The sequence below is a fragment of the Malania oleifera genome, chromosome 2 (assembly GCF_029873635.1).
Source record: "Malania oleifera isolate guangnan ecotype guangnan chromosome 2, ASM2987363v1, whole genome shotgun sequence".
In the NCBI taxonomy this organism is placed as follows: domain Eukaryota; kingdom Viridiplantae; phylum Streptophyta; class Magnoliopsida; order Santalales; family Ximeniaceae; genus Malania; species Malania oleifera.
Genome location: NC_080418.1, coordinates 7,524,084 through 7,547,803, shown reverse-complemented (window position 1 = coordinate 7,547,803; position 23,720 = coordinate 7,524,084). Strand labels below are relative to the sequence as shown.

The window sequence follows — 23,720 nt, the reverse complement described above, 5'->3', positions numbered from 1 at the left end:
TTACATATATACTTCCCTAAAATACTTCAAGATACTTGGAATTTCAACACTCCCCCTCAAGTTGGATCATAGATATTGATCATATCCAGCTTGCAGATGAAATTATCAAAACTCTGTCCGGCTAACCCATTGGTAAAGATGTCTGCAGTTTGTTCTTTGGTAGTTGCATAAGTTATACAGATGGTTCATTCTTCAACCTTCTCTTTGATAAAATGTCGGTCCACTTTTACATGCTTAGTCCTATCATGTTGAACTAGATTGAGAGAGATACTGATGACTGCTTTGTTGTCACAATAGAATTTGATGGGGGATTTCATTGGGATCTGTAATTCTTCCAAGAGTTTTCGTAACCATAGTCATTCATATATCCCTTGTGCAACTGCCCTGAATTCTACTTCATCACTACTTCGAGCCACTACATTCTGTTTTTTTCTCCTCCAAGTTACCAAATTTCCTTATACAAAGGTGCAATATCCAGTGGTAGACCTTCTATCTTCCGCTAATCCTACCCTATCCGCATCTTTGAAAATTTATACTTCCTTGCTTTCACATTTCTTGAAGAAGAGTCCTTTGCTTGGAAAGCCTTTAAGATACCTGAGGATCTTGTACACAGCATCTAGGTGAGCCTTTTTCAGTGAATGCATGTGTTGGCTTACCACACTTACCGCAAATGCAATGTTGGGTCCAATATGTGATAAATTAGTTTACCAACCAATTTCTGATACCTCTCCTTTTCAACTGGTATTCCGCATTCTTCGACCCTCTTTACTGCTTTAATCGAGGTTTTACTAGGTTTGCATTCAAGCATGCCAATTTCAGTTAGGAGATCAAGGATGTACTTTCGCTGAGAGACACTGACACCCTTTTTTTATCTAACAACTTCCATTCCTAAGAAATATCGCATTTGTCCCAGGTCTTTAACTTCAAACTCAACAGTTAGGACTTTCTTCAATCTTTCCATCTCCACTGTATTATCTCTGGTTAGGATTATATCATCAACATATACTATACTAGAATTGTTTTCTTACCACTTTCAAACTGTTGAAAGAACATAGTGTGATCTGATTGCCCTTGTCGATATCCTTGGTTCTTTATCACCTTTGCAAATCTGTCGAACCATCTAGGAGATTACTTAAGTCCATACAGGGACTTCTTGAGTTTGCATACTCTGTTTTCCTTACCTTTCTTACTAAAACTTGGTGGTATCGTAATGTAGACTTCTTATTCTAACTCGTCATTTAGAAATGCATTCTTAATGTTAAGTTGTTGTTATGGCCACCTGCTTATTTTTCACTTTTTTTTTTTATATATTCAATATCACAAATCCCAACTTAGCAAATCATCATACACCTGGACCCATGGGTACCAGAGATAAATCGGAACACAACACGAAAGCCTAAGCAGCAGGATACATATAATCACAATATTGTAAATACAAAACATCCATCACATTACTACAAATACCAGAGTCACTATACCTCTGTATTTCAGTATATACACATCTCAAAAAAAATCTAGGGACATTTCCCCCAAAAATTAAATTGTCCCTACCAAAGCTTACCCTTCAAAAAGGGCAGACAACAGCTATAATTCAGCGGGACTTTTCTTGCTCTCCTATCTAGGGCTCCTGAAAAGTTTATAAAATTTAGGGGTGAGACACCTCTCAGTAAGGGAAATAAACTAATACCAGTGTGTGGAAACATGAGCATTCCGTATTCTATGTATACCATACATAACATATTCTGTAACTGTTTTGTCAAATCTAGGAAAACATATATATATATCAAATCATGGCATAACATACTGCATTTTCATAACATATCTCATCTCATAAAGTATAATACGAAAACATTCCTGGTAGGTTAATGACTCGTTCTGAGTTATGCTTCCAAGTGCAGAAGTGTCAAGTTGTATCAAGGATGAGTCCAGGATCGTATTCCACAGGGACCACTGAGTATCAAAGTATTTGTGAAAGTTTAGTGAAATCCTGTTGCTGTAAAATATGAGTTGAAAATCTTTTTGGTCTTTTATGATTTTGAAAACAGTAAACAAAGAGGAAGAAGCTTGAGTAAACTATCAAAATGAAACTGAAATTTTATCAATTCTCCAAAAATGTAAACCTACTAACGCAATCAAATTAAACAGATTAACTGAAACAATTTAACAAATACTTGGGTTACGGGTCAATGTCTGCTTGCTTCCACCGTTTACTAATTTCCTAGGCCTTACTCCTCTTCTTGTTAATCCAATCAAGGCATTAATAAGATGAAATTTTTATCACTAAAGATCGAGTAAATTGGCCACATCCAAATGGAAGAAAATATAAACTCTCATTACGCATCAACCGAATGTCGTGTAAATTAGTTGATGAAAATCCTAGATTAAATCAAGGTTTTGATGTGCCTAACGTCAACAACAAAACAAGAAGTAAGAGCTAGCAATTTATCAACGATCCCTTCAATTTTCGGTTTTAACTAAATAAAAGTTTAACAATGATATCATAGGATAACTAATAAACCATGGAACACAAACGACGTCGACCCACAACCCGAGTTACCGAACTTAGCCACTCATGCTTGCAATAAAAAAAAAAAAATATGGAAATCCTAGTCTACTTAAAGAAACATTAGGACACGCACTAATTAAAAATGGAAACTACAAATAAGGAATTAAAACACGCTAGAAAGGAAACTTAATCAAACCCACATACACTAACAATCAAACCTTTAATACGAATCAATAATTCAAACCGAGAACTCGAACAAAAATGCAAATACATTAAAAATCTAAACTTTGAATGATACCAAAAAAATAAAAATACGAACTTTAACAAAACTGAAAAATATGAACTTTGATGAAACTGACCCTAACTAAATTAATTAAATAACTTGGAACATTAAACTAATCTACGGAAAAATATTTAACCGGAAGAGATTAAAAAAAAAACAATTAAACTTCAATAATAATGGAACACCCTATTTAATATTCAAAACCAAAAAATAACAATAAACTCAAATAACAAGTTAACAATATTCAAAGTAATAATCAAAGAAAGAGAAAAGATAAGAGAAAAGATAAGAGAGAAAGAAAGAAACTGCAGGGGAATTTCAGGCCGGAGAGATGTGCAGAAGCAGCTTGCTTGCTGTGGTGCTTCACGGGTCTTCCAGCAGGTTGCTGCTGTAGCAGGGGCTGTGCTCTGCTGTGTACCTGCTGGAGAGGAGGCTGGAAGGAGGATGAAGGCTGCTGTGGAGTGGTGTGGAGTTCGGGTGCTTCTGCTGTGGTGGCCGTGTAGGAGAGGCTCTGCTGGTGTTGCTGCTGGCGGGTAGGAGTTTGCTGGCCGAGAGGGCTTTGCTGGGTGCTGGAAAATTGCAGCAAAAAGAAACAAGACCTGCTGCAACCGTTGGAATGGAACAGGGACTCGGGTAGAGTCGTTGAGTGCTGCTGCTGCTTGCTGGTGTTGGCGTGACAGCAAGTCTCTTAGCTGGAGTCTGCTGGTGTTCGGTTGGCTAGCAGGGGCTGCGGGTAGGAGTTGCAGCGGGGAATCCGTGGGAGGCTTGGGAAGAGAAGAGAGGGATATATAGAGAGTTAAGGAAAACAAGAGGGGCAGAGAGCTACCGGAGAGACAGCAAGGAGCAAAACAAAGAAAAACAAACTAATATAAGAAGAAGAAGGAGAAGAAGGAGAAGAAGAAGAACAGAGGAGCCGTCCCGCCTCCTTAGAAGCAGCGCTGGGGGAGTTTAAAAAGAAAAGAAAAAGAAGCCCTACCCAAATTTGCCAACCCGACCCGGCCATGCATGGCCGGGTCACATCAAACTCCCTTTCATATATATATATATTTTATTTTTTTCATTTTATTTGCTATCTGTTCATCGCAAATTCTGCTCTTCTGGGGCCCGTATCTCACAAAACTCAAAACACAAAAGTTGTAGATAATCCTTTCCTCTTTCTCCAGAAATTTGAATCGTCTCAATCGGAGCTCGGACGGAAAAGTTATGCATGAAATACGAACAGGTGTCGGTTTTGTTTTTCGGGATTTTTCCTGCAACAAAAAATTACCAAAAATTCATAAATTGTGCAATGAAACTCAAGAATACTAAATTCGACACTTTATTAAAATATTAGACTTAATTGGACATTTTAATTAAAAATATAAGCCGTAAAGCCCGGGTTAACACGCCCAATTACGCAGTTTTGACCCGTAATCAGTTAACTAGCTGTTGTCATGTATTACCTCCACATGATTGGGTTGTGTGACCCAAATGCGGGACCTGACAATGGTTGGCCGACTACTGTCAAGTCAAAAGTACAGTCTGTAAGTCAGATGGGTCTGCCTGACCTGGTCCGTACACCAAGGGCGATCACACACTTCTTAAAAACCACATCGACCATCCAATCTCACATCACTCCGTACAACGGCGTTAACACAAATATCATGATCATGAAGACCATGGACACATAGCAACGATACCATGCAAGTGCTAGCCTAGACCAAACCAACCAGGTTCTGATATCATATAACATATATTGAAACTGTGATACATGGATATCTCATATCATTAATTTTCACATCAATCATATCATTTTGCATATATACGTATATCATGAAAATCATCGGCCCGTACGCCAGTATTACACATTTTATCATAACTCGGCCCGTACCCCGGCAAATCATAACACAGCTCATACGCTGGCAAATCACATCATAGCACGGCCTGTACGCCGGCAAGCATATCATAGCACGGCTCGTATGCCGGCAAACAAATATAAGAATCTCGGCCCGCACGCCGGTATTTTCCTATTATAAAAATTCGTATCATAATCTCATTCTAGAAAACAATATTTCGTAACATTTTATACTCATGCCACACTAACAGATTTTCACATATTCAACATACCATCATTTTCAATAGTATTTTCCCAAATATAAATCATATATATGTAAACATATTTACTTTTCTAAAATCAAATGATATATATATATATATATATATATATACATTTTCTCAAAAGAACTAGTTTAGTTTATCCCCTTACCTGGCGCCACTGAGAAAGCCCCCAAAATATTCTAGTCTAACACCCGTAGGATTTCCTGACCTATACCCTGAAAATGAAAACTCTCAATATTAAATTTCAGTATTTTCATGCGTACATCATTTCCTATAACTATCGTAAGACCAATTTGACTTAAAAGGTCTTACCTCAACTCATGGATGATTTTCAACTTGCTTTCACCAACGATCTGCTCCGACAGATTTGGAGAGAGCTTTCCCAGGAGCGTCGTGGTGGCTTCGGATTGTCAATCCGGCGTAAATTTAGCCCGAAATCGACGAAAGAAAGAGAGAGAACCGAAGGGGAGAGAGTGAGGAAAGATTTTGCTTAATTATGAAGTTAAAACTCGGATTTTGATATTTATAGAGCAGGGAATTCGTCAACGAGCCACGTCATTTGTTGACGAATCCTTCAATAATTTCGTTGATAAAATTCAGTCCTCGTCGACGAAATTTAGTCGGCTCAAACCTCTCTCGGTATTTCTTCGTCGACGAATCCCTTGTATTCATCGACGAATTTTCTTATACCTTCGTCGACGAATCCCCTGTATTCGTCGATGAATTTTGATGATTCCCCTTGGTTATTCCTTCCAAAGTGCAATGTCATCGACGAAGTCAACTTCCTCCTTCTATTATTGTTTTCCATTTTCCTTCCTCTTTATTATTTAAATTCCATTTTGTTCAGGTCGTTACAGTTGTAGTAGCCAATCTAAGTTAGTTGCCAAGGACAGAAGAACCCAAACTGTATTCAATTTTGCCATTGATGTAAATGTCTCCGTATAGTTAATGTCATAGGTCTGTGTAAATCCTTTTGCAACAAGTTGGGCTTTATACCGTTCAACTATCCCGTTAGCTCTATATTTCACTGTGAAGACCCATTTGTAGCCTACTGGCTTATTTCCTCTCAGCAAATTCATAACATCCAAGTTACATTTTTTCCAAAGCCCATATTTCCTCCATAACCGCTTCCCTCGATTCAAGAATCTTCAAGGCTTCCTGAATATTCATTGCAATTTTTGCCCTGTTAAGGTTAGAGGTAAAAGCACAAAACCCTGTAGATAGAGTTTTATAAGACATGTATTTTCACCAGTGATATGGAGTACATGACCTAGTTTGTTTTCTGATTGCATTGGGTAAGTTGATGTCATCAGGTGCAGACTTATCAGAAGGAAGCTCATGGCCATCTATTACCTGATCGGGATTGTGCGTGGACTCATGGTTACTCGGAGCTATCACCGGTTCCAACTCACTTAGTGCCTCAAGTATGAGATTCTCCATGTTCTTTGTTTTTGGCTTTCTTGAGTAAACAAGTGTTTTCTTATTATTTTTTTTCTGCATCACCTCCTAAGTTGAAGTGATCTTTTGCATATGACAGGTCCGGAAATGATGCAATGAAGAGGTCAGGAAATTATGCAATGGCAGACTTAGTAAATAGCACAGATTCATCAACAAAAAAATCAATGAACTGATCTTCACTCCACTTATCCCCCTGAAGAGAGAGCTTTTGGAAATAAGAAGTCTTTCTAAGTATGAGAGTAACTAATAAAAACGCACTTAATGGCACGAGATTCCAATTTATCCCGATTGTAAGCATGAACATGAACAAATGCAGTACATCCAAAGATTTTCAGAGAGAGAGATTGGACTGAAGTCGAGAGTTAGGAAAACATTCCTAGAATTTCTGGAAAGGAGTGGCAAAAGAAATAACCCAACTTAGCATTTGATTAATGAGATGTGTAGCTGTTAAAATGACATCCCCAAAAATATTTTTTCATATTTGTAGTTATCAATGCCAGAGTTACTTCAAGAATATACCTATTTTTACGTTCAATAACCTCATTTTGTTGAGGGGTATCCACACAGGAACTTTGATGAATAATTCCATTTTCTTGAAGATAATGTCTCAAGATATCATTGAAATATTCCATACCATTATCAGTAAGTAAGATTTGAATGTGAGTTTGGAATTTTGTTTGAATCATGGAGTAAAACTGACGAAAATAGAACGAACTTTAGTTTTATCTTTCATCAAGTAAACCCAACAAATACGAGTATGATCATCAATAAAAGTAACAAATCATTTCGTATGAGTGCGATTTAAAAAGTGTGAGGGCCCTCATAAATCACTATGAATCATAGTAAACTGGCTGGATGGTTTGTATGTGAACTTTGGAAAAGAATTACATTGGTGTTTTGTAAGTTCACAAATCTCACACTGAAAATCAGAAGACGTTTTATTTGAACAAATGAAAGGAAATAAACATCTTAAATATTAAAAATTTGGTGACCCATCCTAAAATGTCATAACAAAATTTCACTATCCCTAAAAGCAGACGCAAAATCACAAATAGCATTTTGACATTGTTTACTCATATTTGTTTCCTCAAAGTAGTAGATTCCCTCGCACTCCTTAGCACTGCCAATCGTCTTTCCTATTGATAGGTCCTAGAAAATATAATGAGAGGAAACCAATTTAGTAGAGCAGTTCGAATCTTTTGTCAATTGGCTAATGGATAACAAATTGCAAGACAGTTTAGGAACGTGTAGAATAGATTCTAGAGTTATAGAATCAGAGATTCGAATACTCCCTTTATTTGCAACAAATGATAGTGATCCATTTGCAATTTTAACTTTTAAATTTTTAACATAGAGTTAATAGGATGAGAACAAATGATAGGAATCGATCATATGATCAGAAGCATCTAAATCAATTATCCATGGTGATTTGGAATGAGACATGGTATTTAAGCTTGTCAAAAAATTCCGTCAATGGGCTAACGAGCCAAAAGGGATACATGTGGAAGAAGCCAATACCTCGGTTAGCACGTTGTGGAAAAATTACCTCGGGCCTTGGAAGTGCTTTTCCCCCGAATGGCGATCCAGCAATTTGGAGCCGAAGGGCGTCGTCGTCGCGAAAGAGGTCAGGTTCAGTGTTTTGACACTAGATTCGGCCTCCCGATAGAGTGAAGAAGGCGATCAACATCCTTGTTTGTTGAGTATCCCAAATGACCACTATGGTTGCATCTGCCGCCAGATGATGGCTGCAACTCGAGGCGAACTTGGCTCATCGACGTTTGAATGGCCGAGTTTTGTCGTGGATGTTCCAGGGTTTTTTGGCTCACGGAGCTTTAACTGCTAAATCAAGGGCTTTCCGTTTGACAGCATGTACTGGCACCTTCATCGGAGCTAGCTGATGGAACTTCCGAGAAGGCATCGACTGCGACAACTTGGGGCTCACTCTCTCGTGCTTGCTTGGAGAGGGTTTTGGCGAGGAAGGAATAATCCTTGATGATGATGACGATGACGACAGCGATGACAATGAGAATGACGATGAGGAAATTGAAGCTTCGCGACACAAGATCGAGCGGCCTCTAAGAATTCCAACCCAATCATCATCGGGCAAAGCAGCCAAGATGCCAAATCTGTGCCGACGTCACCAGTCCAGAAGATGTCTACGTCGAGCTCGTCGCCACCGCCGCCACCGACTGCGGTTTTTGATTGAGATAGAGAGCGGACGTCGAGGAATCGATCGGACGAAGGAGCTTTGCTATTGACGGCGCCATCTGCCATTACTAACTAAGGTTTAAAAACCCTTACTCTGATACCATGAAAACGGAATGGAATTTCTGTATTTCTTAAATAATTTTGTACAAACCAATATACAGTATTTATAATACAATCGGAAAAAACTAAATATGGATACAATCTCCTAAAAGAATCTCTCTCAATAATATACAATCCTCTACATATATACTTCCCTAAAATACTTCAAGATACTCGGGATTTCTATAGAAAAAAAAGAAAAAAAACAAAGATTTATCGTAGAAGGTGATTATGTAATGAACATGGACATCCTCATGCACAGCATGTTTGTTTTCATTTTCAGGTTAATGTGGAGTATACAATTACCGCAGCAAAAGAAGGGAAAATGGATATTGATGGAAATTTTGTTTGACAAATTTGCAGCATACTGGGAAAATTTTTTGTGTTGGAAGTATTGAGTGTAACATATACAGCCCTGTAAGGTTATTTCATGTACATCTTTCCACCCTTGAGATAGCATGAGAGAAGCAACCATTGTATCATCTTGAAATAGCTATCCTCGTAGGTTCCAAGCTCCTCTCTCGTTGTTGATTGAAAAATATCACCAACTCCTGAAGCTCAGATATCTCAAAAGATCAGCTTCCTCTCCTTCCCATATCCCAATTGAGTCTTGTATCAAGTTGCCTTCTTCTCAGAAGCACTCTGATCACTTCTAGCAATATGGTATGGGAAGCTGCTAGCATTCGTAGTGACGATCGATTTATCCGGTACTTAATCCAGTATTTTCTCACCAGTTGAAAAGAGGTTCCAGACCACAGTTCCGACCAAATAGAGCCCAACTGAAACCTTGAAGACATCATCCCAAGAACCTGAGAGAGGAAAAAGTTATGTATAATGAATTTGACCTCCTTGTTGGATCATAATTATTTCAAGTTGCAGTATGAAAGTTCCTTGATTGTCATTCCTCTGGTCGCCAGACATGGATTTGAACTATCATTGAGTTTTCAGATGACACAGCAAATTCCCATATGGACTAATTAGAAAAGAAAATGAAGGGATGAGATCAAACCATGTTGCAAGATGTAGCCAGTAGCTGCCGTTCCAAAGACACCAGCAAGAACTCCAGCAGTATTGGATAGGCCAAGCAATACTCCCTGAGGTAATTAAAATAATTCAAAAGGATAATCTCAGAACAATTAACTTTTCCCCATTGAGGACAGATGAAATGGGAATAGCAATGCCATTACACATATAATTCAAAATTTAATCGAGGCAAATTGAAAGGCATCCATTGGTGGCTGATCGATGAGCCACTAGGAGGAAACCATAATTAGGTTTCATGATCGGGCACCCAACTCACCCATATGCCCCTTGAGGTCCAAGCCTAAATTATATTGTAAGAATGATGATGCCTGAGATTTGAGTTTTGAACTTCTCAGGTCAAAGAGGCTTTGATGCCATATTGAGGAAAATCGCTTAAGGCATTGCCGCATTAGTTGAGTAGAGCAGAGCAGGTTTTATGCATTGTCAAACAGAACCAGAGGCATATTTATCTGTGATATTAAAATTCAAGAAAGAACATGACAGTCGGAACATCAACAATATTGTTGATTACTCACGGCATATCGAGGAGCAATATCTTGATGGTTTGAATATAGACCCGACTGTGAGAATGCATCGGTTCCCTAGAATAGAAAACAAATCCAGGTACAGTTAGGTTAATTGTAGAGAGTACGTTGGAAGCAATGATCAAGAAAATTTATAATATGCCAAATAACTTTTCATAGTCTAGAGAAAAACACCGGTTCTCAAGTCTATTAAAACGATTAGAAAATTTGTAATATGGCAAATAACTTTTCATAGTCTAACGTCAAAATTTTAACATATTCAGAACAGAAAGTTGATAATGCAAGTACCAAGAGAAGAGAGAGAGAGAGAGAGAGAGAGAGAGAGAGAGAGAGAGAGAGAAGAGTTGATAACGCAAGCTACAAGTGTATATTTCTGTTTCAATCTGTCTAAAAAGGCAAACCTGGCTGCAAGACATGCACAGAACAGCCATTGCAGGGGAATTAATGTTGCTCAACTGAGTTAGGAAGAAAGCAGGGCCAAGAAATCCAACCGTCTGCATGATCTGCAAGAGAGATTACACATGAGGTCTCAGCAACATTGACGTTTATAGAATGAAAAAGATTAGGTACCTAGACCAACCTAAGTGGCATGGTTATTAAAAATAGACATTTTCATAGTGAAGGAAAGAAAACCAAGAATACCCAACTCATAGAATGGAATGTTTAGTGCGACACTTCATCTCAAAAGGCCATCAAATCTAGCCACACATCATAATTGATGAAATAAGATAAAATAATAAAAATACCTTGCGAACTGTGGTAACAGATAAACCTTTACTGATAAGTGTGTCTGCTATCCACCCTCCAACATTTGCAGAAAATGCCATTGTAAGCCAGGGTAGAACACAAAAAAGCCCAGATTCTGTAAGATTGAACTTCAAAACCTGGGATATAATTGTGAAAGAAAATTTCTTCTTGTCAATATGTTGTGAAATTGAATGCAAGGCGGAATAAAATGATCTTTAAAATACAGCAAACAACTGTGAAATATACAGAACAACAATCACGCGTATTATAATGAAAGCAATAACAATGACACAAAGAACTATGTGTTTCGACAATGCCTACATCCACGGGTGCAATCAGCAATGTAATTCTTACTATTTTGTGTCCAAAGACTTGAACATTACATAGTTACAACATAAACCATGTATGTATAAGTTTCTCGGAGACTTTCCCTCCAAAACCCAACATGTCCAACGTCACAATTCAAAATTTGAAATCAAACGCTGAGTAACCAAGCCAAACCGTCGACGGTTTGCAGAGATATTGTCTACGATTTAATACCGAGAGCAAACAATCGAAGTAACAGACTCAGAACCGTGGACTGTTTCATTGCACCTGGACCAAACCGTCAACAGTTTCCCTCTGCAAGTCAGCATTCATGTTTTCTTCAAATTTTCTCTTTGTATTTGTCTTTCACTCAATCATATGAGCCACATATTACAATAATATCCATCTTGGCGAATATCCGACTCTTAGGAGAAAACTGAAAACATAAACCCGCTGCTCCACCTTGAACTTGAGACATTAGGTTGGGACCGCCTTCCATCTAGCAACTGAGGACATTAACCAAGTCCAAGCAAAGTTTGAACTTGTTCGTGGCAGTTTCAACTTCTGCCATATACCGCAATTCAGTTGTAGATATTACAACCAGAGACAATACCCTGGACTTTCAACAAATAGGTCTTCTCACAACAGTAAACACACTTTGTTGTAGATCTCCTATCATTCAAGCCCCCTGCATAGTCTGCATCCACAAATCTCACAACTGACAGATCACTTTGTTGCCTGCCAAAACACCCCATTGCACTGGCATACGGGACCATTGACATGTCCCGAACATCATCATCCATCCTTGGGTACCGAGCAGTAGAAAATTTACATTAATTCTCCACAAAACCACCCTAAGACAACCACAATCTCCCTACAATTCTGTTCACAAAACCACCCTGAGATAACCCCAATCTCCCTGCTACTCTGTCCTTACAAATCTACAACTCAAAGACTCTTCTTGGTCGTAACCAAAACCTTCATGTCAAAACATTTTCTCAACAAAGTTCCCAACTGATTAGCCTCAATCAAAGTCTTCCTAACAAATAACATGTTATCCACATAAAACAACAGATACATCACCCCCTTACATCCAATCACTCTCTTCCCTCCTGAAAGTTCCATCAACTCTCACATCTGATTCTTATGCAGTAACTTCATCTCCTCCACAATAGCACTCATCAATCTATTTTTCTCTTTGCTGTGCACCGCATCTGGAAAAATACCTTGCTAGTAGTAATGAATGCATAAGACACCAGAACATCAAACTCATACCTGAAAGGTGACCTGATAGTGCATCTGTGCCTACTGTGATCCTATTGGTATCTTGAGTTAAAACTCCCTGCATTATAAACAATGTCATCTCTGCCCTGAGTCTGTAGCTCCACCTGCATCACATGTTCATTACTGCTGCAGTTTTCTGGACCCTATTTCTCTTCTTTTACCTGAGCATGCTGCATCATGACTTTCTCACCAAAAACTATGTCTCTACTAATCACCACCTTATTTGTCATTAGATCATACAGCTTGAACCCACTTTTCTTACACCCCAGAAAGATGTACCGTCTAGGCATTTTACCAAACTTAGATCTCACTTCACTAGAAACGTGCACGGCTGAACATACAAACACTCTCAAATTGGAGTAGTCTACAGCATTACTTGTCCACACCTCTCCTACAACTTTTTCATCTAGTGATATCCCTGGCGATCGGTTAAACAAAAAACACGTCATACTCACTGACTTTACCAATAAGTTCCTTGCAAGTCCCGCATAAAACCTATCATGTTGCTCACAAAACTTATGAACACCAGCATACTCAATTCCAATGTCTGATAGAGGATCCCTCTCTCGATATGGTTTTCCACCTCAGCCACAAGTTAAACCAGACAAACATCTCTGACTTGTACCGCATGAAGTACACCAAGACCTTTCGTGATAAACTCACTAAGTACATATGTACAACCAGTGATACTACCCTCACCAGCCCTCAAACATCTAAATAAATGTAAGCACAAATATGCCCTAACCGTATATGCCACAAAATAGTGTTATCTGACTCAAATTTTACAGTTGCAGCTCCACCTACAACTGTGGTACCCTGCAGTGCATTGATATTTCCCGTTAATTTTTGTCCTTTCATCACCATCAAGTAGCCTTCACACACCTTCATTATCTCACTTTCAAACTTATAACTATACCCGTTAGGATTTAAAGTGCCCAATAAAATCACATTCTTCCGTATATCCAATACATGCCTTACATCACACAATGTTCTCACAACACCATCATATATTTTAATTCTTATGTTTCCTATTCCAACAATTTTGTATTAAGCATCATTTCCCATTAGAACAAAACCAGAATTAACTGACATGTACGTGTTAACCAATTTCTATTTAGTGTCATGTGATAAGAGCATCCCGAATCTAGGACCCAAGAATCCGTGAGGCATTCTAAACCCGATGAAATAGAAAGCATATCACCATCACCGCTCCCCAAGTCTCCTTCTTCCATTACATTCGCATATTTTGATGAACCCTCTTGATTTTCTACATTTCCCTTCTTCCACTCCGGACACTCCGGTTTTATGTGCCCAATTTTCCCGCACTTAAAATACTTTATGTCCTTCTTCTTTCCATACTGCAACCGAGATTTATTACCACACGATGCACTCCGAAACTTGCTTCTTCCACATTCTTGATTACCTTTTACCACAAGCCCTTCACCTTATAAAATTTCATTGCTGGCCTTCTTTCTTTGATGAAAACCAGCAATGCGCTTGTTACCTCTTCCAAATTCAGGGTTTCTTTGCCCCATGTCAGAGTAGTAACCAAATTCTCATACGTGTGAGATGCAGGTAGGGAATTCAATAGCATTAACGCCTTGTCTTCCTCCTCCAACTTCACACCAACACACATCAAATCACTTACAATCTAATTGAATGCGTTGATTTGTTGGTTCAAATCCGAACCATCCACCATCTTAAGTCCATACAATTTATGTTTAAGAAATAACTTGTTCAATAAAGACTTAGACATATACCGGCTTTCAAGTTTCTGCCAAACAGCCGCAGGAGTTCCTCATCCATGACGTGATACATCACATCATCAGCCAAACAAAGTTTGATAGTCGACACGGCCTTTGCTTCCAATTCATTCCACCTTATTTTATCCTTGCTTTCTGGTTGAACTCTGTATAAAGCTTTCACCATACCTTACTACACTAACAAATCCTTAACTCTTCTCTGCCATAAACCGAAGTTTCTCGTTCCATCGAACTTAACAACATCAAACTTTGCAGAAAGAAGTTCTAAAAGTCATTACAACAATGCTTTGATGCCAATTTGTTGTGAAAATTGAATGCACAACAAAATAAAACGATCTTACAAACATAGCAACCAACAATGAAATATACATAAAAACAATCAACCAAATTATAATGAAAGCAATAACAATGACATAAAGAATTACGTGGTTCGGCAATACCTACATCCACAGGAGCAATCGGCAATGTAATTCTTACTATCTTGTGTCCAAAGACTTGAACATTACATAGTTACAACATAAACGATGTATATATAAGTTTTCCAGAGGCTTTCCCTCCAAAACCCAACTTGTCCAGCGTCCCAATTCAAAATTTGAAAACAAATGCTGAGTAATCAAGTCAAACCGTCGACGGTTTGCAGAGATACCGTCGACGGTTTAATACCAAAAGCAAACAGTCGAAGTAACAGACTCAGAACCATCAACTATTTCACTGCACCTAGACCAAACCATCGATGGTTTCTCCTGCAAGTCAGCATTCCTGTTTTCTTCATGTTTTCTCTTTGTATATGTCTTCCACTCAATCATATGAGCCACATATTACAAAACAATATTTTTCAGGCAAGCAGAATAATTTATTTGCAGGGAATCAATAACATGTGTAGAAACATGCAAAATTTGCTTAAAGTAGTAGCATTAGAATCTGGTGTTATGTGTGGCTGTAGGATTCAGCATTGACCCAACAAACAGAAACGGAAGTGACAGATTTACAATCTAAGCAGCATTATCATCTAAACAAGCCACAACACAGTGGAAACTGAATATGCAAATGCGGATACTGCACTGTCTTGGAATACTCCATATCACAGATAACAAATATCAAATTATGAAAACCTAGAAGGTATTGAGCTTGGCTTGAGGCAATTGGTGGCAAATAAGGAAGTCTTAATAATCAGCTCATAACCCATTAAATGGTTAAGAGAGAAAACCCATACATTCATTTTTCTATGCTTTTTGCCTAGCTTTTTATTTTCCAAATTCTCATTCTGCACCTAGTCAATGGTAAGTTGCACTAGAATAAAGGTAACTACATATATTGGTATATGTTACCACACATTAAATGTTCAGTGCCAGCATAGCATGTAAAAGTAATCACCTGGTTATAGTATGTTGGCATCCATGTGAGTATAATAAATGTCCCCCAATTGTGACAGAAGTGAGACACTATTAGCGCCCATACAGGTGGCTTTGACAGAATAGATCTCCAAGGTATTGTTTTAACAGGTTCCTTGGAAGCACTGCTGTCAACAATCAGTTTCTTTTCTTCAGGCCGCAGCAGAGGATCTTCAAGAGGGGAACTGTATGCCTACAACTCCAGATGGAAGGAAATGTGATACAACAGTAGAACATACTAAGAACAGTTCAGAAGTAGAATGAACTGATGAAAGCCTATCATAATAAAAAGTTTACTTCTAAAGTATCAGCTGTTATTAATAGAAAGCAAATCACTCCAGAAAGAAATTCTGCAAAATAATCATGGCGAGAAAGAATCGAAACAGATCATAATGGAATCCGAAGTTACCTTGTTCAGCCACACTGCAAACCAAACAGTTCCTAGAGAACCAAAGGAGTAAAATACTGATGGCCAGCCAAACTTATGTATTAAAAATGGTGAAAAAGCCAGGCCAGTCACTGATCCAAGATACATCCCACTGTATACCAGTGCCAATGACCTACTCCTCTCTGCCACAGGAACCCATTTTGACAGGATATTATTCATGGCTGGCATCGCAACACCCTGAAGAAAGAACTGAAAATATTAACTTACATTGAAGCAAAGGAAGTGCATTACAAAAGGACTTGGTCCACTAGTAGAATTATATCCTCAAATTAACTACTACTTTTCTTGGACTAAACTTTCTGAGATTGAGTTGTCTATAAAATTACTAGAGAAAGGGTAAACATATGCATGTGTAAGTCTGTAAGAGTAAATTAGAATATCCAACCTCACCGATCCCCATGAAAACACGAACTACAAGCAAGAAAGGCAATCCGATCTTAGCAGCTATTGGTGTGAGGACTGTAGCAATAGACCACCAAACTACACCAAATCCCAAAACAATCTTTCCGCCGACGGTGTCAGCCCATATGCCTCCAGCAATCTGCAGCTTAAGACTGCCAGTTAGAAGGCAAATCACAATATTTGCATAATTAATTGATGAATATCTGACACAGAATAGGCTGCAGTAGATTTTATGGACCACCAAGATTGCAAGAAGCTTTCCTGGAAGAAGTGAGATTGTAGGCCCAACTTCAAGTGGCCATAACTTTTGCCCCGTTATATATGCACAAAAAACCCTAGACAAGCCCTACAGTGTGACCAGTTCATTTAGAAGACTAGAGCCCATCTTTATAGACCCCCCATTTCAGCAGCCTATTGACAGATTTATAAATTTAAAAAAAAAAAAAAAAAATGGCAGGTTTTCATTTTCGAATGATTTTTGTTTCCTATTGAGTGATGATTTTGAGTGATACTTTAGGGGTGATCGCATTTCTTAATTATAGGCTTATTTTAGTTTTCACTCTTGAGTTTTTTAAAAGGGAGCTAAATTTTTCAGGTTTTTCTAAGATTTGTTTGGATCAAGGATTTTACGTGGAAAAAAAAATGAAAGGAAAATAAGGAGGAAGCTCATTTTCTTTTATATTTTCCTTCTCAATTAAATACTATCAAAAATTAAAGTTTTTTTTTAATATTATTAAAAATTAAAAAAAAAAACTAAATATTAATGACATATAAAATCAAAATTTTGTTTTTAAATTTAGCATATGATTTTATTTTCTTTCTCATTTTCTCTAATATTTTCTGAGTTCCAAACAAAGCATTGAAATACAGATAGTATTGTAAGGCCATCAGCTGTCGTCAAAATTTCAGCAGTAGCTTGACTTTCTATCACCTCTGCTTGGCAGAAACTCTTATAATTGATCTAGAATTAGTATTAACATTTGGAAGTTGGTAGAAAAGTTATTGTACATGTTCGTCAAAGAACCACTTCGCTTCGCCTAATAACTTAAGCTTATTAGGTAAGGCTCCATGACTTATTTTTAATATCTAAGATGTCGCCATGTACACTTGAAAGACCATTGCGCTTGCAAAGTGGATAAAGTGCGTGAGGTTTGAATTCTAAACCTTCTGATACCATGTCAAACCAATTTGGCTAAAAGCTTAAATTTGTTAGATGAGGCCCTAAGAATTATTTTTAATATCTCTCTCAAGGAAGGTGGAATGTGCGAAGTATTTATAGAGATGGATTCATGACACAAGGAAAAAATAACATCACATGGTATGAATAGCATCAATTACCTGAGTGAGGAGGTAACCCCAGAAAAAGGAAGACTGTATCAAACCAACAGTGGCTGGATTCCAGTTGAACTCTGCTGACATTGGAAGTATGGCAATGCTCATATTTACCTGCCAACCACATTCGCACCGAAGTTTCTCACCGAAATAAAATTAAAACAACTTCCCTTCATGCTGGAAGAAGCAATGTTCTTAAATGCTTCAATTTTTGTTCAATTAGTCAATTGAACATTATCTACTCAACATGGTCAGTTCAGAAGTACTTAATGAACAAACATAGTGATTTATACTGTATACAGCAAATTAAGCTGCTTACTCTATCCATATTGCAGAGCAGAAAAGCCGAGAAGCACAAAATCACAACAACCCATCGCTTCGGAAACTGTTCCCACCAGGGCACTCCGCCTATGAAGTCATCCTCCCCCAAAACAACGTCGTCCAACGCCTCCGGGAACTTCACCGACTCCGGAGCCGAGTCCACAATGTCGTAAGGCTCCGATTTCACATCCGCCCGCAGTTTCCCGATTCCCCTCCGAACCGAACCCTTCGATCCGCCCAAAAAATTCCAGGCCGAAACGCGGAGAACGAACGCCCGTGGCTCCGTGGACAGGAACCGAACCCGAACACGTCTCTTGAGGTTGTGCTTCGATTCAGAACCGAAACTCGTCCTGGAACCCGAAATATCGGGCGAGGTCCTACAGCAGAAATCGGGAGATAGGGTGAGGGAGAGGACGAGAGCTCGCGCGGCGTTCATGGCGGAGAGCGCCAGAATAGTTCTCCGCCGAGCCGGGAGCGTGTGATTTTGGTGTGTTGTGGTCTGTGTGTTTATCGGAGGTTGGATATTTTCGGAGCTGGAGAAGAACGAATGTTTAGTTTCATGAACAGGGCGGAGGTTGGGATGATATTTATGGGCATTGGCCATCGTGCCGACACGTGTCCGTAGCTCGGAGCGGATTGGATAAAGTGTGAGGCAGCGCGGGATAACTGAAAACGAACCTTGGAACTGCTAAACCGGAGAAAGGAAATATCTTCGGTTGGCGCTTTAACTTTTGACTACCCTAGGCGGAAATAATTAACGGAAGTGCTTTTATTGTTTTTGTTTTCTGTTTCTTTTTCTTTTTTTCTTTTTTTTGGGCTGGTTACGAGAAAGAAGAGAATGATGGAAAATGAAGTAAAATAGTGAGTTTTATTTTTATTTTTTAAAATAATAAAGTTAGTCGCAGATAGACCTAGGAAAGCGAATTGATAATTCACGAGGAATTAGGCAAATTATCGGGTAAAAAAATTATAATTCATATTCAACTCGTTTAAGTGATGAATTAAGCAGATTCAAGATAAATAATTTATAACGGATGACGGATAATTCGTAATTGTCAAATATAATTTTATTATTATTTTATTAATAATTTATTTGTATCATAATAATTAAAGTTGTATACGATAATTTATGATTAATTTGTGTATTAACTAATTCTAAGTTAATACAACCATGTTATAAACTGAAATTTTGAATTTTATTTAAAACACCAATCTTAATTGTATCTAAAATATATATATATATATATATTAATGCAATAAAAAAAATGCTTCAACATTTATTTAATATAAGATTTTTTTTATCAATATCAATTAAAACAAATACTTATTTTTAACACTGTGAGCTTGTCATGTGAGCAGTAGTTTCAATATTTATTCAAAACAAGATTTTTTTGAATATCAATATAAATAAATACTTATTCACTATGAATGTGAGTAATAGTACTGTAGCATTGATTACTAGACAGTAAACATTGTGAGGCTATGACTTGTATCCCACTATTCTATGTGGTAACATGCATGCGTGTGGCCTTGGGGGCATGGGCATTGGGTAGTAGGGGTGAGTATAATTCGGGAAAAATTGAATTAACCAATTTAACCGGTCGAAATTGGCCGGTTTGGTTTGGGTAAAAAACCTGGTTTGGTTTGTTCGGTTGAGATTTACAAAAAATTCTGTTAATCGATTTTGGTTCGGTTAACAGCAAAAAATAATTCGGTTAACCGATTTATTAATTAATTAAATTTTAAATATAAATTATGAATATAATTGTTATTTGTTAGGGAGTCCGGGACAGAATCGACGAGTTAGATCCAGATAGGGCTCGGGCTTGGGCCTTGGGGGGAAAAAGGGCAGAGGGGTCTCACACTCTCACTTCTCAGACCCACAGACTCAATTGAGTGGAGGGATTTGGGGCTTAGAGTTAGGGCTAGGGTTTCGTTTATTTGAACTGTGAAGTTCCTCTGCCGCTCTGCGCCGCAACTCTCCATCGGAGTATCAGACCACCGAGTCACCGACCATCTCCTTCTCGGCTTCTCCATTCTCCAATCTCCACTTCTCACTTAGCGAATGGCGAATCCCCTCTTCGGCAGCTCGGCTCTCCAGCCTCTCCTGGTTTCGTGAATCCCTCCTCGGCTCTTCCCTCGCGTAGGCGTGGCGACAACTCTTTAGTCTTCACTCAATGACTCAGCCACTCAAGTACCTTCAAGTCTTTGACGACCTTCCCCTCTTCCCCTTTTCTCTGTCTTTTTTCCCTGGTGCATTTTTTGCGTTGTAATTCCATGGTGAAAATTGGATAGATGTGAGTTCGGCACATGCTCGCAGTATCCTATATCTTTGCCCCATTAAGGCAATACTCTTAGCATAAAGATTAAAGGTTGTGTTTATAATTTTGAGTCTCTGACCAGCTCCAACGAAATCTAGTTCTCCCACTGTCTCAATTTTTTATGTTGTTCGTTTTTTAAATATTCAAGGAATTTTATGTATGTGCTTTCACACTGTTTGATAATTATTGTGAAAAAATGATTCCTAATTTATTCTAATAAATTATTTTCCTAGATCATAATCTTAATTAAATTATTTTCCTATATTCAAGGCTATTTGATCCTGTGTATGGTTGTGTGTCTCCTGTAATTGCTCTAAAACAACAGGTTTGATCAATCTCCATTTTTGCTACTAAAGAAAAATTGAAAATTGGAAAGAAAAGTGCAATTTTAATGAAATGCTATTCTTCCCCCACATAAGGACAATGGAAATCTAGAACAAGTTATACCCACATGTTTTTTTCTCAAAACATAATTTCAAGAAAAAAGAGGATTTTTTTTTTAATCAATTCATTCATTCATTATTCATTTTCCTCAAATTTCTTGCGTAAATTGGGAACTTGGAACAAGTCTTGGGCAGAAGCTTTGTGGATTATGGATTTAACTCTGTGAGATTACGACTTATCTACACTCGCTAGAGGTAGCTTTTAAATTTTTAAAAAATTATTTTGCATATTTATATTTGAAAGATGAAAATCAAAATTCATCGAAGCTGTTATGTGTCATTTGGATGAAATTGTCACTTTGACTTTTATGAATCGTGCATGATAAGGTGATAAAACATTGATGAAAATGTTAAATTAATATCTTAATAACTTTTACGGATTTTAGATTAACAACTTACTTGGTGTTCGAAAACATAATAAAGTTCATTAATTCATTCTAATTCAAGTTTTTTGTCTGAATTTAAATTTTAATAAACACAAAAATAAATCTATGATGGACTTTACCCTTCTTTTTTCTTTTCTTTTTTTTGGCCCATAATGGTGCTCTTCTATGATGGACTTTACCCTTCTTTTTTATTTTTTTTCAAATATTAAAGAGAAAATAAGCAATGACTTGCATATAGAGGTAGAGGTGCCAAACTTGGAGGATGCAATAATGACGCAAGCTAATTCCCAACATCAGCCTTCAAATCCCAGCATGACGTGTGAGAGTGCTACTAATCCTCCTACTCAGTCTAATCAAAAAATGAGGAAGAGAATGAGACCACGATCTGAAGTGTGGGATTACTTCATTAAATTTGTGACGGAGTCCGGTGAAATTAAGGGTAAGTGTCATTATTGTCATATTGATTACTGTGTTGATCCTAAAAAGAATGGTATGGACACACTTAGATATCATATGGTTAGATGTGCACAAAATTCACATGTTGAAGAAATAAAATAGACACAATTAAATCATTATCCAGCCTCAAAAAATGTAGAGGGCTCAGAGGCAACTTTTACAAATTGGAAATTTGACCAAGAGGTAATTCAAAAGATATTATCTTACATGCTTACTCTGTTGATGAATTGCCTTTTAAATTTGTAGAGAATATGGGATTCAAACATCTTATGAAAGTTGCATGCCCTCATTTTCGAATTCCATCAAGATGGACAATTTCTAGGGATTGTTATGACCTTTACATGGAAAAGAGGTTAAAGTTGAAAAAGTTTTTGAAAACCTCCTCTCAAAGTGTTAGTTTCACAACTGATACATGGACTTCTTTGCAAAAGGTCAATTATATGTGTTTGACTACACACTTTATAAATAATGATTGGAAATTGAACAAAAAGATCCTTAACTTTTGTCCAATTTATAGTCATAAAGGTGAATAGATAGGTATGACCATTGAGAGGTGTTAGCTTGACTGGGGAGTTGATAATGTGTTTACAATGACTGTACATAATGCAAGTTCAAATGATATTGCAATTGCCTACATAAAAAGAAAAGTTTCAAATTGGAGAAAGACCTTCTAGGGGACAAATTCTTGCACATGAGATGCATTGCACATATAATTAACATAGTTGTGCAAAATGGTTTGAAAGAAATGGAGGATTCAGTTGCTTGTGTTAGAGACGCGGTCAGATATGTTAGACATTCACCTGTTAGGTTGAAAAATTTCAAGCGTTGTGCAAAAGTAGAAAAAGTAGAATGCAAAAACATGTTATGCCTAGATGTTAACACTAGATGAAATTCTACTTATCTGATGCTAGGCATAGTTCAAATATATGAAATGGCTTTTGATAGGTTTAGGGATGAAGATCATTCATTTAGAATTGAGCTTGAGACTAGGGATGGCATACCAAGTACTTTTGATTGGGAAAAAGTCAGAAAATTTGTGATGTTTTTGAAACACTTCTATGAACTCACTATACGAGTATCAGGTATGTTACAAGTAATACATTTTTTTTATGAAATTAGTGGGATTGATTGTCTTCTAAATGAGTGGGAAAATAGTGATGACCTAGAGTTGAGTTTAATGAGCATGAAAATGAATGATACATACAACAAGTACTGGGGAAACATTGACAAAATGAATATGTTGATTTTTGTTGCATCTGTTCTTGACCCTAAACGTAAGTTGGGATTTGTGCAATATGCTCTTTCTACTATGCATGAAGGTGACAAAGGTTTACTGGTGGGGAAAAGGGTTCAGGATACAACATTTGAATTGTTTGCTGAGTATAAAAAGTTGTCACAATTTAAAAATGAAGAATCAAACAAAAGTGAAACTTCAAGCTCCACATGCTCCACTGGTTAAGGTGGAGCAGCAGAACGAAAGTTCAAAATTTTGTATCAAAAGTACAAGACTCAAATTGGAGGTAGAGGTAATAAATCAGAGTTGGATGGGTATTTGGGGGAGGATTGTGAAAATGACGTGGAGGGCTTTGATATTTTAGAGTGGTGGAGGTTAAATAGTCAAAGGTTTCCCGTCCTTTCACATATGGTTCATGATGTTTTGCAGTACACATCTCTACAGTTGCTTCAGAGTCTGCTTTTAGCACAGGGGGGGCGTGTTCTCGATGCCTTTAGGAGTTCTTTGACTCCTAAAATTGTTTAAGTTCTTATCTGTACACAAGATTGGATTTGGGGTTCATATACTCCAATTAAGGTTGAAGAAGACATAGATGACCTTGAAAATCTAGAAAAAGATAATATTATATTTATATATTGTCAAAAATTTTTATTTGTTCATTGAATGA

General features: G+C 37.5%; 1 protein-coding gene and 1 long non-coding RNA gene across 2 annotated transcripts; one reads left to right on the top strand and one right to left on the bottom strand.

The window, feature by feature from the left end:
* The first annotated feature begins 7,652 nt into the window (after positions 1-7,652).
* Positions 7,653-9,552, top strand: LOC131147706 (uncharacterized). The gene is made up of 2 exons (XR_009134897.1): positions 7,653-8,629; positions 8,935-9,552. It is a non-coding gene; the product is annotated as an uncharacterized LOC131147706 (long non-coding RNA).
* LOC131147705 (sodium-dependent phosphate transport protein 1, chloroplastic-like) lies at positions 8,954-18,821 on the bottom strand. The gene is made up of 10 exons (XM_058097234.1): positions 18,212-18,821; positions 17,899-18,006; positions 16,544-16,699; positions 16,120-16,335; positions 15,694-15,903; positions 10,966-11,103; positions 10,621-10,722; positions 10,211-10,276; positions 9,661-9,745; positions 8,954-9,460 (listed from the first exon to the last, which is right to left on the bottom strand). The coding sequence occupies exons 1-10, from the start codon at positions 18,815-18,817 to the stop codon at positions 9,363-9,365; spliced, it is 1,785 nt and encodes a 594-aa protein (XP_057953217.1). The 5' UTR covers positions 18,818-18,821; the 3' UTR covers positions 8,954-9,362.
* Positions 18,822-23,720: the final 4,899 nt, after the last annotated feature.